The 16359-nt window shown below is 39.5% G+C and overlaps 1 protein-coding gene across 1 annotated transcript in view; it reads right to left on the reverse strand.

Annotated features, from left to right (window-relative positions):
* LOC119734957 (NADPH:adrenodoxin oxidoreductase, mitochondrial-like) overlaps nt 1-16359 on the reverse strand; it is an 85709-nt gene that overhangs the window by 54505 nt on the left and 14845 nt on the right. Inside the window, exons 5-8 of the mRNA XM_038208613.1 lie at nt 14636-14749; nt 12192-12293; nt 10636-10828; nt 5724-5914 (exon numbers count right to left, since the gene is read on the reverse strand). Of these exons, the coding sequence (XP_038064541.1) occupies nt 5724-5914; nt 10636-10828; nt 12192-12293; nt 14636-14749 (600 nt within the window). The remainder of the gene's footprint in view (nt 1-5723; nt 5915-10635; nt 10829-12191; nt 12294-14635; nt 14750-16359) is intronic.

Raw genomic sequence — 16359 nt, forward strand, 5'->3', positions numbered from 1 at the left:
GTTGCAGAAAATTAACCAGGGAATGCAACAAAATCAGTAGCAAGAAATAAGTGCACCGGGGCGGGGGGGGGGGGGGGGGGGGGATAATACATGTCATGCACCTTTACAACAGATTCCAGAAATTACCTTGCCCTTCATTTGTGCATTCATCATCGTCTTTGCCAATTTCACGATATTGTGGTAATTCCAACCATCCCCTCAACCTAAAAAAAAAACGCGCAAGATGACTCTCAACGAGCAAACACAATTTTATCCCACGGTCGCGATCGCCTGGGATTCAGGATCCGGCTTTTGTGGACAAAGGGGAAGGTTGCAAAGTAATGAAAACAATTGTCGATGTTGCTACAGCCACCAATTTCAGGTACATCTTTTATGTAGGGTAATAAAGATGAGGACACATGAGCTTCATTATAAAAATAATCCAAACAGAATTTCCCTTGAAAGTCAGGAAACCTTGTAACCGTACAATCGACATTCATTTTAACAATATTTTTTTTAATAATGATTGTACTCACAGATAGCATAAACAACTTGAAATTACAACTTGACATTTCAATTTTTCAATTCATTTTTCAATTTTTTTGTGAGTGTACATGTGTGTTGTTATCACTACATCTCAATGTATTCGTTGTAGAAGTAATTTTTATTATACAGTCTTCAAGTGATTCCTGTTCGCAAAAAGGTATTCCTGATTGAAAAAAAAAATGAAATTGACAAAGTGCCATCAAGAAAAATCACATATGTGTACAAAGCCTGTTGGATTTGAGATAGAAGAACAAATGGGGGGGGGGGGGGGGGGGGGGGGTGAGGAGGGGACGTAAGAAGATGAAAAAGAAAGAAAGTTGTCCTGCAAAGTCTGAGTAAAAAGAAAATATATCAAATGCAACTCGACCTAATCGTAATGCCTGAGTCAGCATTTGTACATACATGTACATGTATGTAACATACTTTTTTCTCTTGACATTAAATAGCAGACCCCTTATTCAAAGTGGAAGAGTCCAGAAACATTTGTCCAATGACAGCTGCTACTGTAACACACACTGCGAACACAAATCAATCTTAATAGGTTTTCAGACTTTGCATGGTACATGTACGTGTAAGTACCACTATAGGAAAAGTTTGCATACACAATCAGAGAAGTCACTATCTCTTAGAAAAGGGAGATGGTTCTCCGAAGAACCAAAGGTGGAACCAGAAAATCAACTCTGCTTTAATCCTGTAACAAAATTGCCAATGAAACCAATAGGTAGAAGCTCCATTTCATCCAGACATATCTGTAGACAGTACGCTTGAATAATTGAGTAAACAGTAAACATTCATTGCACATGTAATGAACTGGAATGGCTCATCCTTTCTGAAAGCAATAAAAGGTTTCAGGCACCTGTTCTTCATCGTCGGTGAGCACATGAATGTGGGTTAACACTAATAAAGCCCTTTAAACAGTAACCCAAAACCCATCAAAAAAGGCCTGTCACATCTCATGGGGTAAGCTCAGGAGACCTGAGTCACAAATGAACAGACTTTATGCGTAAACATGTGTGTAATTTGGTAAAGAAGCCAAACAGGGGTGACCCAAAATCCAAATCTTGTGATTTTCTTGGCAACTCTATCTCATTTCCGCCTGGTAACACTGGATTTAAGGATACTTCTGAACCGCTGCTACGTGATTTTTTTCAGTGAAACGGATGATGCGGCGTATTGATTGCGATGGCTTGTGTTACGTACTCCGATGTGCAATAAGTTTTATGTTGCCAGTGGAGTTCACGACCTGCTAAGAGAGGGGAAAAGGATCAGCTTCACCTCTCTTAATGGCTTGAGGCGCATTAAAGATGTACTTTTTTGTAACTGTACAGTCAATATTAGTCCTATACGTCAAATATCCTTCAGGTGCTAAAAAGACAAGAAAAAAAGTTATCCAATTCACTACTTTTATAGATTGTGCTTTCATATAAATGGGTAAAAAAAAAACATCACTTTTGGAGCTATCGGCCTGGATGATTTTTAATTCTAATGCACTCCTTCATGCAGACATCCTCTTGAATTTGTTTTAAAAAAATCCAAACGCCTCAAGAGCTTAATTCAGATACTTCAAAACTTTTGATCTCTCTCGCTGATAGCTTCTTTGGACCCATCCAAATAGAAATTTCTTATCCCGGATTTATCTGAAGTGCAAGACAACTTGATGGACACTTTCCTTAATCCTTCTGTTTAATCTAAAGCAGTATTAAACAGAATTGCATTGAAAGTGATATCGTTCCCATTCTTCTTCAATCGCTCTTTCTTCTGTACGAGTCTTGTCGATCGGCATATTATGCATATATGGGATCCACCCTTGATAATAAATTCCTCTGAAATGTTGACAGAAATTCTACATAAACCTGTTAATCTTTTGAGCTTGCAACTGCAGCTGGAAGTAAACATTAATCCTGATCCTTTGCAATACGATCTCTAAAAATATGTATTTATGAACTTTCACAATTTTTATCTTTAAATATTTGTTACAATGTCTTTCTTTATAATGCTCCTGACAGCTAAGTTCTGAGTGTTGTTGTTGAGTATGGATGTGTAGCCTTAGGGGAATACAAAGCTGCAGCATACTTCTCTTACTAAAGAGCAACCTGAAACTACTTGTAACATGAGTCTTAATACAGGTGGAATTAATTTTAACTTTTTTTTGTTTTTTCTCAGGATGAGTCTATAGGCTTTTAACCGTCTTGAACTTCTGGGATATACACATCGATTATACAAAGAGTCAATAATATTTTGCGAAATGATATTTTTTTCCCTCCAGATTCGAACAAGTGGGTGGACCCTGCAAGCTCAAAGGTAGCCTTGGTCAATGCTCTCGTCGTTATTCGTCCTGTACGCGGTCAATCGTCGGCATATATCCTCACGCGCTATGCACATGCATGTAACATTACAGCGCGAACAGCGACCTCACGCGGCCACTATTTTATATGCAAATCAGTTGGGGACGATCGAGAGCCTTGGTTCAATCGTCCATGTGAGGTTTTGGGGTGGTGCTCATTATGTTAATAGCCTTAGCTGACCTTAAATGTCGTCTTCTTATTGGTCGCTCGTTGCGTGGAAACTTGCATAGTGAAACGTGGCACCGTACATAATCCATACACATATACACGTTGTGTGTCTCTGCACCAATGCACAAAAACTGTGGTTCCTGTCACGTCCGCAAAAGGCGAATAGCTGCAAGTAATTTGATGACGTCCGGATTTACCAAGGTGTGATTGGACACTCCACATATTAGCCCTGCCTACACTTATCTGTATTCGCATACGAGGTCGTGCGCTAGAAATCCAGCGCAAAATAAAGAAAAACATAAGCTTTTGCCGACGATTGAACCAAGGCTCGAGATCGTCCTCAACTGATTTGCATAAAAAAATAGTGGCCGCATGAGGTCGCTGTTCGCGCTGTATTCTTACATGCATGTGCATAGCGCGTGAGGATATATGCCGACGATTGACCGCGTACAGGACGAATAACGACGAGAGCATTGACCAAGGCTAGCTCAAAGGCCAAATTAGTTGAATTTTACATACATGTACATTGCAGGAGGTGAGTGAGTTCACGTCCCACCCAAGCATGCTTATGAGATTTTTTTTTTGCAGTTTGTAAGATACATGTAGGACTGAGAAGTGCTTATATATTTGCTGATAAAGCAGTCCTTCTGATTTGAGGCATGCGATCGCACTCCCACGCCATCGCACGCCTAAAAGCTTCCCGCAGAATCACACACCTAGAAAATCACACACCTAGAAAAACCACACGCCTAGAAAAATCCAGGTGTGTCTTTTTGCACATGCCTGTGATTTTCAAATCAGAAGGACTGATAAAGTGACGGGTAAAGCCGCATATTGAGAAGGAGTCACAAGATTCAACCAATGTTGGTCATTCTATAAATTGAGGGTCCAAAGTGTGAAATTGTTCTTGGAACTTTGGAATCTACCACTCAAGTATCATTAAGAATGACTTCAATGTTTAGTTTGGTGGGTAGGTAGTTTGCTACTCATTATCACTCTTGGAGGACGAATGCATTAGGGAGTGTGTCCAGACTTATAAAAATCATAGATGTCATACATGTATGTAACATGTACAGGAAAAAACAGTCCACTAAAATTTATAGAATGACCAATGTACACCAGCCAAAATTTATGTTGGCTGCTATAAAATGAAAAACGGCAATTTGTTAAACCTAAGGGATGCACAGCACCCAAGCTGAAGCAAAGAGTGTACATATGTGTAAAGAATAGTTGTAGTGACTTACTCTGCAAGAAATGAAATAAATCATCATACTTGTATTGTATCATTTGATTACTACGAAATTGTCTGCTTGACACAAAATCCTCTAAAATGCGCCCCACGCATGACACTTCTCATTCAGCTCATGGTTCATGCCGTGACAGAGAAGCAAGCAGTGAGTTATTAAAATAAAAAAGATATCTGGAAAACAATTTGTGCTTTATTCTTCGCCGCTTTTTGCCCCACACTTGTGCAAAAACATCCTCCCGTGGGCAAACATTTTTATTGTCCCGCAGTGAGTGTACATGACGCAAAGGTGAAAGTAAATTAAGCTGCCGTCACTTTGGAAATCAAATTCGATTTACTCGCAATCACTTGGTACAGAAATGTGGTGATAATAAAAAGAATGGTTTATAATTCAGACAACTCAGAGTGATATGGTAGACATCAGTTCAAGCAAATGTCAAGAAGAAAAAAGTTAAGGTGTAGTGATACGACCCACAGGGGAAAAACGGGTGAACAGACAACATAAAGAAAAAGAGAAACTCGCAATCTGAAATGTTAAAGTTTAGGAAGTGTAATCAGAGTACATGTACACAGGTTTGTTGTTATTGCTGTTGTTTTGCTTTCAAAGAAGGGGATACAGTTGACAAACTGATTTTTTTTATTACATCAATGTTTTACTCTGTGTGGTAAAAATAAAAGACTTTTGAAAGCTTGAGCGCACAATATTATCAATTTTACTTGTATCAAGGAAAGAACCAAAACCTATCTATAGATAAAATCGCTAAACACGTCCTGTGCTAAGCCTTGAAAAGCGATTCAAAATGCCATAGCAGGGATTTGCAGTGCAAATATTCTTGTGCATTTACACATTCGTCTTCAGCTCATCAAGTATAGTACAGGGTTGTCCACTTTCGAATAATTTAGTATTCAATAACTGGAAACTGCATTTCACCAACGATTTAGATATTCGAAATATTCGGTCAAAAGTTGTACGCAGAGCCGGCCAGTTTAAACTTGTGTGGGGCGATCGATATGGGCCGCTGGAGTGTTTTGTAGTAAGTATTTTATAAATGTCAATGGCTTTAACCTGCTAAAAGTATGTGAACAATGAACCACCATCAACAAAAATGTTACCGTCTACAAAAAAAGTGGCACCTGACAATAAAGCGCTGAATCAACAATGCATGCGTGCATAGTTTTGTTTTGATAATTCAAACCGGCAAAATTTTTTTTTTTTTTTAAAGGTTAAAGTTATATCCAATTCCCCTCCCGAACCCCGCTACAAAAGTAAAAACTACCAAATCCCTGAAGCATAGTGCACAATGAATACCATTTGGCAATATCAACACATGACTGTTGACTTTTTTCCCCAAGATGAACTGCAGTAACAACGAAATTGGCTTCTCAACAACATTTCTCTCGCTACAATTGCCGTGAAACAAGTGACACCTGTAATTTACCTCTAATTTGTTGACGGCCAGCCGGATACCACCGACTTTACTTGGGTCCTTCTCGCAAGGTAGGATCTGGACGGGACTACGCAGGAATGTCAGAGTCCAGGCCTTCCCGACGAGGTCTTGACTCATGGACGGGGATTCCTGCGACGTGCTAATCATCAGCTCCGTGAGGCGTTTCCTCGCACGCGGGAGCTCTGCGGGTTAACGAAAAATCACGCCACAGAAAACCGTCACTATGTACGTAATTACCGGGAATTCTCTTTACATGTGTACACAAGTATGTTCTGTTTGGGCATTGCAACGTATCACGGAAGCCTCAGCACAGGTGGACTGATTAAGTGCACGCAGGTTTACTGCACTTCTTTGACACATTAAACTCCCATTGCTTAGTTTTACCATGAATGTTCAATTAAGGTATAACACATTTGATTGAAGTGCATCGCACGGTGAGTTGATTACTTTGATCAGTCAAACCTCTACTTTGGAACTGAACATGGCGGGTTAGTAACAACTGCTCAGTCAATCAATTATCCTGGATAGAGCGTCAGGCTGACATGCCTGTGTGTATATATTGTACATATGTACATGTACATCTATCCACGTTTCTTGCTCCATTACTATGGGAACTACACAAGTTGTCCCATGGTTCTATGGGGACCAAAGACGCTGTGGGGACAGCAGAAAGTCCCCATCACTCGGTCCTAATTTGCCTAACAATAAAAAAATTCCCTTAAACACGGTGAAGGCCCACCCAAGGTACCGGTACCAAATAGAACATGTAGAATGTGGAATTAAAAAAAAAAAATTGGAAAATCATGGGGATACTAACTTTTTCCCCCATTATTTTTTCATTTGAAACCAATCCAAAAGCTCAAAATTTTTAACAGGGTGCTGAACAACTAAACATGATGAAGTTTCAACTCACATTCTGCGAAACTTAAAACACTGTGCCTGCGAGCACATTTTCTACAACCAGCTTCGATTATTGTTTTCTTCCGAGTGATGCCATTTCAGGCGAAAAAATTTCACAGGGTATTCTTTTTTTACCAGCCCTTTCTTCATTTTGAGCAAGGATTTTATCGTTGAATCAGTAGGCACAAGTGTGCGTTTAGAGGTTATGTCAAATGTCCGTACTTGTACGTGCCTTTAAACTTAAGAAATACTCGTAAATAGGTAAACATATACATGTATATACATTCATCTTCAGATTCAAACCAAATTCTGAAGATAGCACCACAAGTACTGCTCGAAGGACCTTGTCAGAAGATGACAATTTTAGCCGGATAACGTGATACTGAACAAATACAGCACTCATCGGCTAAGCGGTATCAACGGCGTGAAAGAAATCTGCTCCAACTCGCTCTGAGAGAAGTAACTGGATAGTTGGAGCTTTGATTAATATTGACAGCCACACTTAGAAATCAGCTATTAATCAGCCGTTCAAACCGCATTCCCAAGTGTGATTCGGATAGAAACCCGGCTATTCTCTTTCCATGCAAATAAAATTCACGGAATGAAAAAACAGAGAAAAGAAGACAACTCTTAGCTTACTAATGCGATCTGTCTTGTGCTGCAGATGGGTTCTGACAAGGCCGTTGGAGTAAATAATTAGGATGAATGGAAAGCCGGCTATCGAGTGTGTTTGGCCAATTATGAGACCCTTTTGGAGAGGGTAACTGGCTACTGGACATGATCCTGAACCAAGTGGAAATCAATCTTTTCAGGTGTACTGTCACTCACAGCAGCAGCGGAGATAGAGCCATTGATTAGCTGGTTTAAAAAACTTATAATTTTCTGGGTTTTCTTAAATTCCTCTATAGCTACTATACATGTAAAACAAGAGTGTGAAAAGGACAAATGGGAACAAATTCAGAATTTCTAGTTTAGAATGAAACTTGATTCCAATATCACACACATACAAAAATGTACAAGTACATGAGGTGTTCTGGCAAAAGGAGACAGAACTGAGGTCAAAATGAGGGTTTGCGGGTATTTGGAAAGACGATAAAATTCTCCTTGAAATACTGTACATGTACATTACACTTCAATCGGACATTCCGTTGACAAGTTATGGCTGTTTAAAGTTCGCATCGATTGACATTTCAAAAAAGAAAAACACTGAAAGAAAAGGTTTTTAAACTGTCGGGTTCTGTATCCATGAAAATGAAAGATGCGTGATCTTTATATTATTTCCTTAAAATATGTGTAGTAAACATATCAAAGATGACAAAAACTAATCTGAAAAATCAAGAAAAAAATATATAGGCCTACGTGCAACCCCCATTCGTTTTTTAGCATTTTTCTCAACTACGGCCTGTGCCCAGTTCCATCCCATTTTGCAAGAATGCCTCCCATACATACATTCATGTACCAAATCCAATTCTTGAAAACCTTTTACAGTCTTTGGTGCCAAAACACACTTCCAAATTCAGACTCTATACATGTACATTTGACTTAACTGTCAGTCTTGTGATCGAAATCAATTGGAAACTTTATCCGTGAAACACCGTCTCTCACTGCAGCGCTTGTCACTAGTAACGCAGCATTTACGCCTGATTGTGAACTTCAACGGCTTGACGATCAAAAAAAAAAATACGCCTGGAATGGCATTTGTGGCCACATACATAATTGAATAATGCGCCCAATTACCCGGCAGAAAGCTACCCGCTGTTTGCCTTAGTTCATATTCCTGCACATGGGACTTCTCCTGTTTTTCGAGAATTAGTATAAACAGGGACAAACTTGCCACTCTTCCCTGCCTTGCCAGAAAACTGATCCCTGCATTTCTCGCCCCAGAGGGAATTGATTTATCTGGATTCCTCTTGGATTGCCAAGCGTTTTCGAATTATCCCTAAATTCAATCAGTGCTTTTTGAATGAATTTGTCGCCGTATATCTGCATGCTAAAGGAAAGTGACAAGTGCCTGCTTTTCTCAAAATGATAGGTGAGGTGCCGGCACGTGGAACAGTGCTAATTGAATTCCAAGGCTATCCGTAAATCCCTTGATAAACCCAGGGCAAATTTTTTTTTTGAAGTGCACTCAATATTGCAATTTACAAGGTGCGTCTACACGTAGGTGTGCCTGTCATGCTAGTACAAATGCAAGTAGCCGGGATACCAAAACTAATGTATTAAACTGTTTGCATACAACACGGGTAAACTTCACGCAGCCTAAAGCACAGAAGTTATATACCAGGTATGCTCAGTAAAATACAGATTAGCAGCCAAAAGTTATGCTTAAAGCTGATTTTTATAATAAATATGTGCTTGGCTGGTTTTATTTAAACAAATACATGTACTTTAAAACTGGCTAGAGGCCTATATGTAGATAATGGCCAGAGCTGAATCATAAATACCTTTCGGTCAAAAAGTCAAAACAAGTTAAAAATTCACAAATGTCCAACTATGTTGTTCAACAATTTTACTTCATGTTTTGTAAAACACCCCTTTGGCCATGTCTGTGGTACATTTGTATGTGCTTCATACGCGGAGTGGCAAAAATCTCTTAAAGTGGAAGTTAGCACGTGCACTGCATGTACTGTGCAATGTAGCACAGAACACAGCAGTGTTTTACCGGCGCCTTTAAACCACCCACGTGACGGGCTCTCGACCAATATGAATGGGTAAACTGTCTTAGGTATTTATGAACTGCATAAAACAACATGGAGCCCTTAGACTGTCAATATTAAAGAACACCTGAGACTGGGCCCCATTTAATGGCTCTGCTTTAACAGTTAGCATAAAATTTAAGCTTACACTGTACTATAGCAGAAAATTTTGCTAAGAACTTTATCATGGTGAAGATGTGCTAACGGGTGCGCACACATGAAGTTTTTCATTGTTACGTCACTGTTTTAAGCATCTTTTTTTACTCTGAGGTAAGCATGCCTTTTGCTGTGCTTACTGCTTTAGAAAGAGGCTCTGTTGACATGGGTACATGCCAATAAACCTAACCATTTTCAAAAATCATCAAAAGGTTTGGAGCCATCATTACTTGAAGACTTGATACCTCTGCAATGCCAAAAGAATTTGCCATCGGTTTCGAGCACAAAGAGATTAAAAAAAAAAAAAAAATGCTCATTAAAACACAATGCCCAGGTAAGTTAGGATAATCAGAGAGGAACAGATATTGAAGAGTTAATTTCCAAAACGTGACATATCCATGAAGTGACCATTTGCACGGTTATGAAAATAGGAATAAAAACAGTATATAACAGCTGTTTCTAAACTTCATTGTTGTATTCTTAAATTGTGTTTAAAGCTACAGTCCATCATTTGCAGCTATCCAAAAAGTAACTAACGTAATTATTGTTGAAAAACATACTTGGTTGAAAGATAGTAAGGGGACTAAACTCCCTGTGAAATTATTCTTTCTGGCATGCTGTCATTTTGAAGAAATCAGCATCTTAAGACGCACTGTTGGAAGTTTCCGTTAGTAGTTCTTTTTTTTTTTTCGGCGAAGCGCGCACAAGCATTGACACGACACACATGCTCATGCGGTTGCTATAATTCGTCAGATCAGTGTGCCACATCTTGTTACTGCAATCGGCTCAGTGAGAACGTGTCTCGGATGCTGAATTCAGGCCCAATTCAAAACATGATTCAGCAACTTTTGATTTGAAATCGAGATCCTAGATCGTTATTTTTCTCGAAATATACAGCTGAAGCTGAGCTGAAACTTCATCAGTTGTTCAGTACCCTTCTTTAGATTTTGAGAACGTTTCTGGCTTCAAACGAACAAAATGCACCAATTACAAATGATGGACTATACCTTTAACTACAATATAGATGTTGAAATTGACTTTGGGAAACTGGGAGACAGTGGGATTCTAAAAGGGAACAAAATGGCGCACATGTATGACATTTTGGAAATAAACTCCTAAGATACAGTTTGGAAATGCGCAGCGGTCCTTACCTGGGATTCTCTCCTGAAGACCTTCAAAGTCCAAGGGGTCGAGTTCTGATCTGCATCCAGGAAGCTTGGTCATCTCTCTCAGCTCCTTGATGGAGAATGCAACTTGAAGAGGACCTCGCCTGCCGATCAGGTGGACCCTCCTTATTGACGACTTGGTCAGCGCATCCAGGGCCTGTTGGGTTATATCCGTTTTCTGGGTAGACAAAGAGTATTTGCCACAGATTTGTGTTCATCACTAGTCACTCAGGAGTAAAATCACAAGTTAGTTCGAAGGGGAAGAACAGGAGTTATCCGAGTCTTATCTTCAGTTGATTCTGAGCAGACAAGACACATAGCATTTAGGCCGCACTTTACACGGTTTATGCCAAAGAAAAATCTACACGTGATTGATTTACGAGATTTTGATGATTTCACAAAGAGCTTTATCTTGGAATCCAGATGAACAGAAAACTAAGGGACAAAGTGAAAAAGGGGAAAGCTAGGGCCTTTTTTCTTTCTTTTTTCCTGTCGACAGAGAAGAGAAATGCATAAAAAAAAAGAATTTGGAGGGGCGATCAATATTGTGCGTTACTATAAAACTCAGGAATTTTGTCAATCGGCTTCAGAACTAACTCGGTTGGTTGGTTGGTTGATCGAGAAGATTATCATCTGATGCTTCAGTAAGCCACCAAAAAAAAATCCCACTTATCTGGAACAAAGCCATGTGAAGCCTTTTACGGCAGTTCTGCGATGAATACAACTTACAATGTAGTTTGCCCTGTGGCATACGCAAATACAGGCATAGAAAATGAGTCTCTTATATTTCAGAAAGATGGGAAATCCTCTTTAGCCAAACACGCATGGCACTTTCGCCAACCAAAGGCGCTGGTATCGAAGTTCCAGCAATCAATATCCGAAACAGCGAGCTGAAATTTGCTACAAAGCAATCAGAGAATAGTGGTTCCTCGTCAAAAATGCAGTGGTGAATGCCGACCACTTTCCAGTGCTGAAATGGTGTTGGCTCCGACATTGTTCAAAACGTAACCCAGCCTCCTGGGCAAGATAAAAACACCAGTGTTTCCCATTTTGTCGAGGGTTGGTCTGCACTTTCTTAGGAGCCAGAAGAAAGTATATCTCCATCAACTGCGATATGAAGATGTGGCTTGCAAGTGACACACTTATATCACGTCGAAACTTCAACGATTCTGCGCAAGCCTGCACGTTAACCAATGGCCGCAAGCGGCGAGATTGCATTCACTTAAATATAACGACACTGTACTTTTTGGAGGAGCTTGAAATCACTAACGCTAGTACGACAATACGCTGTGTCACGAACAGTGCTGCGTCAACTCTACGCAAGCGTTCACGCAACCAATGAGCATCGGCAAAGACTCAACTGTAAAGGCCGGTTCATATTCCACACAGCAGTGAAAGCAAAACGAACATCAACAACTGAAGAGTTTTTTTGTGACATTCGCCTTTACCCTAACAAATTTGCTTCGTACTGAAATTCACATGAAGTACGAACCAGCCTTTGCTAGGCACTGCAACTCTCAAATTTGATTGTCAGGACCAACCTTCAGTATGCTGGTAGGCGTGATTAGAATCCTTGCCACATCAAGAGCGACATTCCCCTGGCCGATCACAACTGCCGTTTCTCCGCTCAGATCTGGATTCAGCTGGAAAGAAAAAAAAAAATTCCAATTGTAACGTTAAAACAATAGTTTCGTTGTTTGAAAGTTTAACCTCCAAACTGAGGTCTGTGGAAGGGAATTTCTAGCCACATGGTATGAGTGCAAAGTATGGGCTCTTGTAACTGAATATATACAAGTGTGGCAATCAAGCCTGATGCCTGACCAGTGCACAAGGTGATGCCCCCATCTTTCTTTCAAAATTGCAGTGTGGTCCTCTGTGCAGTTAACTTGAAAGAGAGGCTAAACTGGCAATTGTTTGCTATTTGAATGGATGCCTTCAATGCATGTCAAACTTTAACAAGTTACATAATAGTGGTATGAAAGTACAAACCACTGATAACGTCAACAATGGATGAGTAAATGCAAAGCCCTTTAATAACCCAAAACTCGTTTATAATGCAATCTTTGAAAATGCACCTTTGTATCTCATTTAACCTTATTTTCAATTTTTGTTTTGCTATTTTCAAGGCTACTTATTTGTGCCTTTTTTGTTTTTATGCTAATGCAAATTTCCATATTCGTGAGCAAAAGTATGATGTCATTTCAGGCAGAAATCTCAATGTTATAGCTATTTCAGAACAAAATGTTGCCGGAATTTTTGATATTTTCCTGTCCTAAATTTTCTACATATTCTTTGGTGATTTGTTGTTGTGTCAGTACATGGCAGTAAGCCAGTGAGCAAACTTTTCTTAGAGACGTTTTCAGTGAGCGAATTTTGGGTTCACATTTTGAACAGAAAACCTTAAACGGAAAAGTGTCTTCCTGAAACGACACCACAGCAATGGCGCCCTCAGTTGTCCGGAAAAGCATGGACAATTTTAAATGTATAAAGAAATGTACTTCTCAATCAAATTAACCAAAAAGGGATGTCAAATAGTTTTCATACATTTAAGAGGAGTAGAAAGGTGCACGAGATATATTTCTCAGAAAAAAGTACAAAACTCGTATTTGAGTCAATTACAAGTCAAAACGAAAGTCCAATCACAAGCCAGGTCACTTGCAAGCATCAGAGGGCCAGAAGAACAGCAGTTCACTTGATTACCTTGCAATGTGACCCAAAGCTGCATGACCTGTTATTGAATTGATATCAACTCTGATTTGCAAGCTGTATTGTGAATCCCATGAATTACATTGTAAAACAGTATTAACCCTCCTGTTATTTAAAAAGTCACAGACAGTCAAAATGTCCATCCACTTCCCCTGCTATACTTTTAACACAGGCTAGTCACCAGCAGTCAGATCATACCTATGTCAAGCAAGCACTGTGACTAGTCAAACCCAGTCAACGGACCATGAATGGACAAAGCAGGCAAGCTGTGGGCACAGCTGGCTTATTAATCACCCACAGTCAAAGCAAAGCTGTATCAAGTTACATATCAACAGTCACAGCCAGTCAATCCTGCTTTACGTAGGCTGGGAATTCTTTACTGTATAAAACAGTCACTTGATTGATTTTGACTGAAAGGACTATTAGAATTTATGTTTGCATAGGAGGGTGAACAATACTGAAACAATGAAATATATGTAATTTGAGAAAACTATAGTTCTTTTCTTCGGTCAAATGATCTTCATAAAATGTAGTTAAACACTATCAACGCAAGTATGCTAGATCTATTTACAGACCTGGGCACCTGTTTCAGTGTCATGCATGCACCTGACGCAGTTCTAACGACATTGCCACCCGCATTACACCAGACCCCATCCCGTGATAAATCATCAGCTAATGTAACGAGACCGAGACGATAATGTGTGGATTCAGCAATCGCGTTATCGGGAAATGAGTCAATTAGCGGCACTGGGACAAAAGCTCCATGCTCTTTGTCCATCGTTTAGCTTGGCAGTATTTTATTCGGATGCAGCAAATCTAAAAGGAGATCGTACATATGTATGCACATGCACACTGGGCGAAAATGCTCCTTTTTAAAACAAATACACTATCTGTTTTTCCACTGTTGGATTATTCACCTGGTTTATATGAATACTAACTGTGCTAAAATGTTGACTGCTGTGATGTGGGATATGGCGTTTTAAACACCCGACGGGCGCATAGCACCCGAGGCGAATGCACTCCAAGGGGGTTAAAAATGACATCCCACATCACAGCAGTCAACAATTGTTTTCTTATATCGTGCCCATAAGCCTAAAATAAGCTGAAGGCTTGTAACTTAATGTGCAAGAAATAAATTAAATCACTGCAGTTTAACCTTTGATCAGTTGATAGATGCAAACTTTCCTGCTGAGCAGTGGCAGTTCTCAGAAATTGTTTGACTAATGAAGGACATTTCAGTACTGAACCAATGCCATTTTTAGTTGAACTATTGGCTTACGTGAGTATCCTGCGGTAGGCCGTTGTACCATCCCACAAAGGAACGGGCCGAGTGCACTCCCGTGAGTTCTTCCCCTGGTACACTCAGAGCTCTGTCTGCTTCAGCACCGTAACTCTGATGGAGGAAAAAAACAACCAATTGTCAACTCTACCACGTTACATGCTTTGCCTTTTCTCAACTGGTCTCACATACAGGGGTGTGAGTAACCGCTGATAAAAATAGCTAAAAATAGCTGAAAACAGCTTAAAAAGGTGTAAAAAAGCTGAACTTTGGAAATCTCCTATACTTTTGTACACAGCAAGTGAGGGAAAAAAGCTGAAATCCAAAACAAAAAAAGCTGAAATCAGCTATAAAGCTGAGATTTCACACCCCTGCACATAAATACGTGCACGCAAATGTACCTCACAATTCAGGGATTAGGGCCAAATTTACCCTCTGTCTAATCCAATGAAACAGCAGTATTTTTTTTAAAATTGGACCCAATTGTCAAGGGAAATTACTCCAAATATGAAACCAAATTGCAAATTATTCCACAGAGTTTTAACAGTGATCAGAAATGTTATACCAGCTGTTGAAGAATCCTGTTCATAATAAAAGTTATCTGTATTTATTGTAAAAGTTTGAACTTATTATTCCGATGTCTGCATTACAAAATTTGTGAGTTGTTGGTCTTTGGAGAAATCGGACAAACACATTTAAACTTTAAATTAAAAGCAAACACAGGAAAATGCATACATGTACATGTATGGCAGTGGAACGATAGGCCTATTTGCAGGAAACACTTGTAAAAACAAGTACATTTGAATTGCATGGCCCCTGAGTGCATTATACCCTTAATAGGTAAATATTACACCAGGATGACTGAGCTTCAACTGCTGTTATGGACACCTCAGGGGGAAAGCGCTTAATGTAGTGACATATTACCGAAACCTGCTGGGATTGTGCAAAAATATGTTTGCCAATATGAGATTTATACCAAATATTGATATATCACCGGTCCCAGAGGAAGATGCACGGTTGGAAAACATGCTCTTTTGCATTTCCCATTTCAATATTGACTTGAAAGCCATTGCAAGTTCATTTTTTTTTTTACATGCACTAGTATATATGGAGTGTGGGTTCAAGCTGAGGGGAATTGTACATCGTGCATTTGTTTTGCGTCCTCCATTAATACACATCTACACGTTTTCTTGGATGTCAATCTTCAATTTTTGACGGACACAATTCAAAAGTGCTTTTCTTAGAAAATGTCAACTTTTTAGACACTCGATGCCATAAACTGTTAACATCATTTAGCGTACAAAAAATGTTCAATTATTGTCACACACTGACCAAGGTACATGTATACACTGGCCTACAAATTCAGCTACACCATCACAGCAGTCAAAATCAATCAAGTGACTCTTTCGAACATTTAAGAATTCCCGTGTTAATTTGATACAGCCATGCTTTGACTGGAGCTGATTGATACATACCAGCTGTACCTAGCACCCCTTTTGTCTGTTGATAACATTTGACTAGTGACAGTTTTTACATGAATGTGATGTGACTATTTTTTTTTTTACTAGTCTGTACATACAAATGCATGCCAGGGAAATTGGAAGACATTTCTGACTGTCTGTGACTGATCAAACAATAGGGGAGTTATAAATTAAGATGTCAATTACAAAATGCTAGTGATGATGGGAATTGACCTCTTGCACACATGTACATATAGAGTGTCC

Source organism: Patiria miniata, unplaced genomic scaffold (genome assembly GCF_015706575.1).
Source record: "Patiria miniata isolate m_02_andy unplaced genomic scaffold, ASM1570657v1 HiC_scaffold_28, whole genome shotgun sequence".
NCBI lineage: Eukaryota > Metazoa > Echinodermata > Asteroidea > Valvatida > Asterinidae > Patiria > Patiria miniata.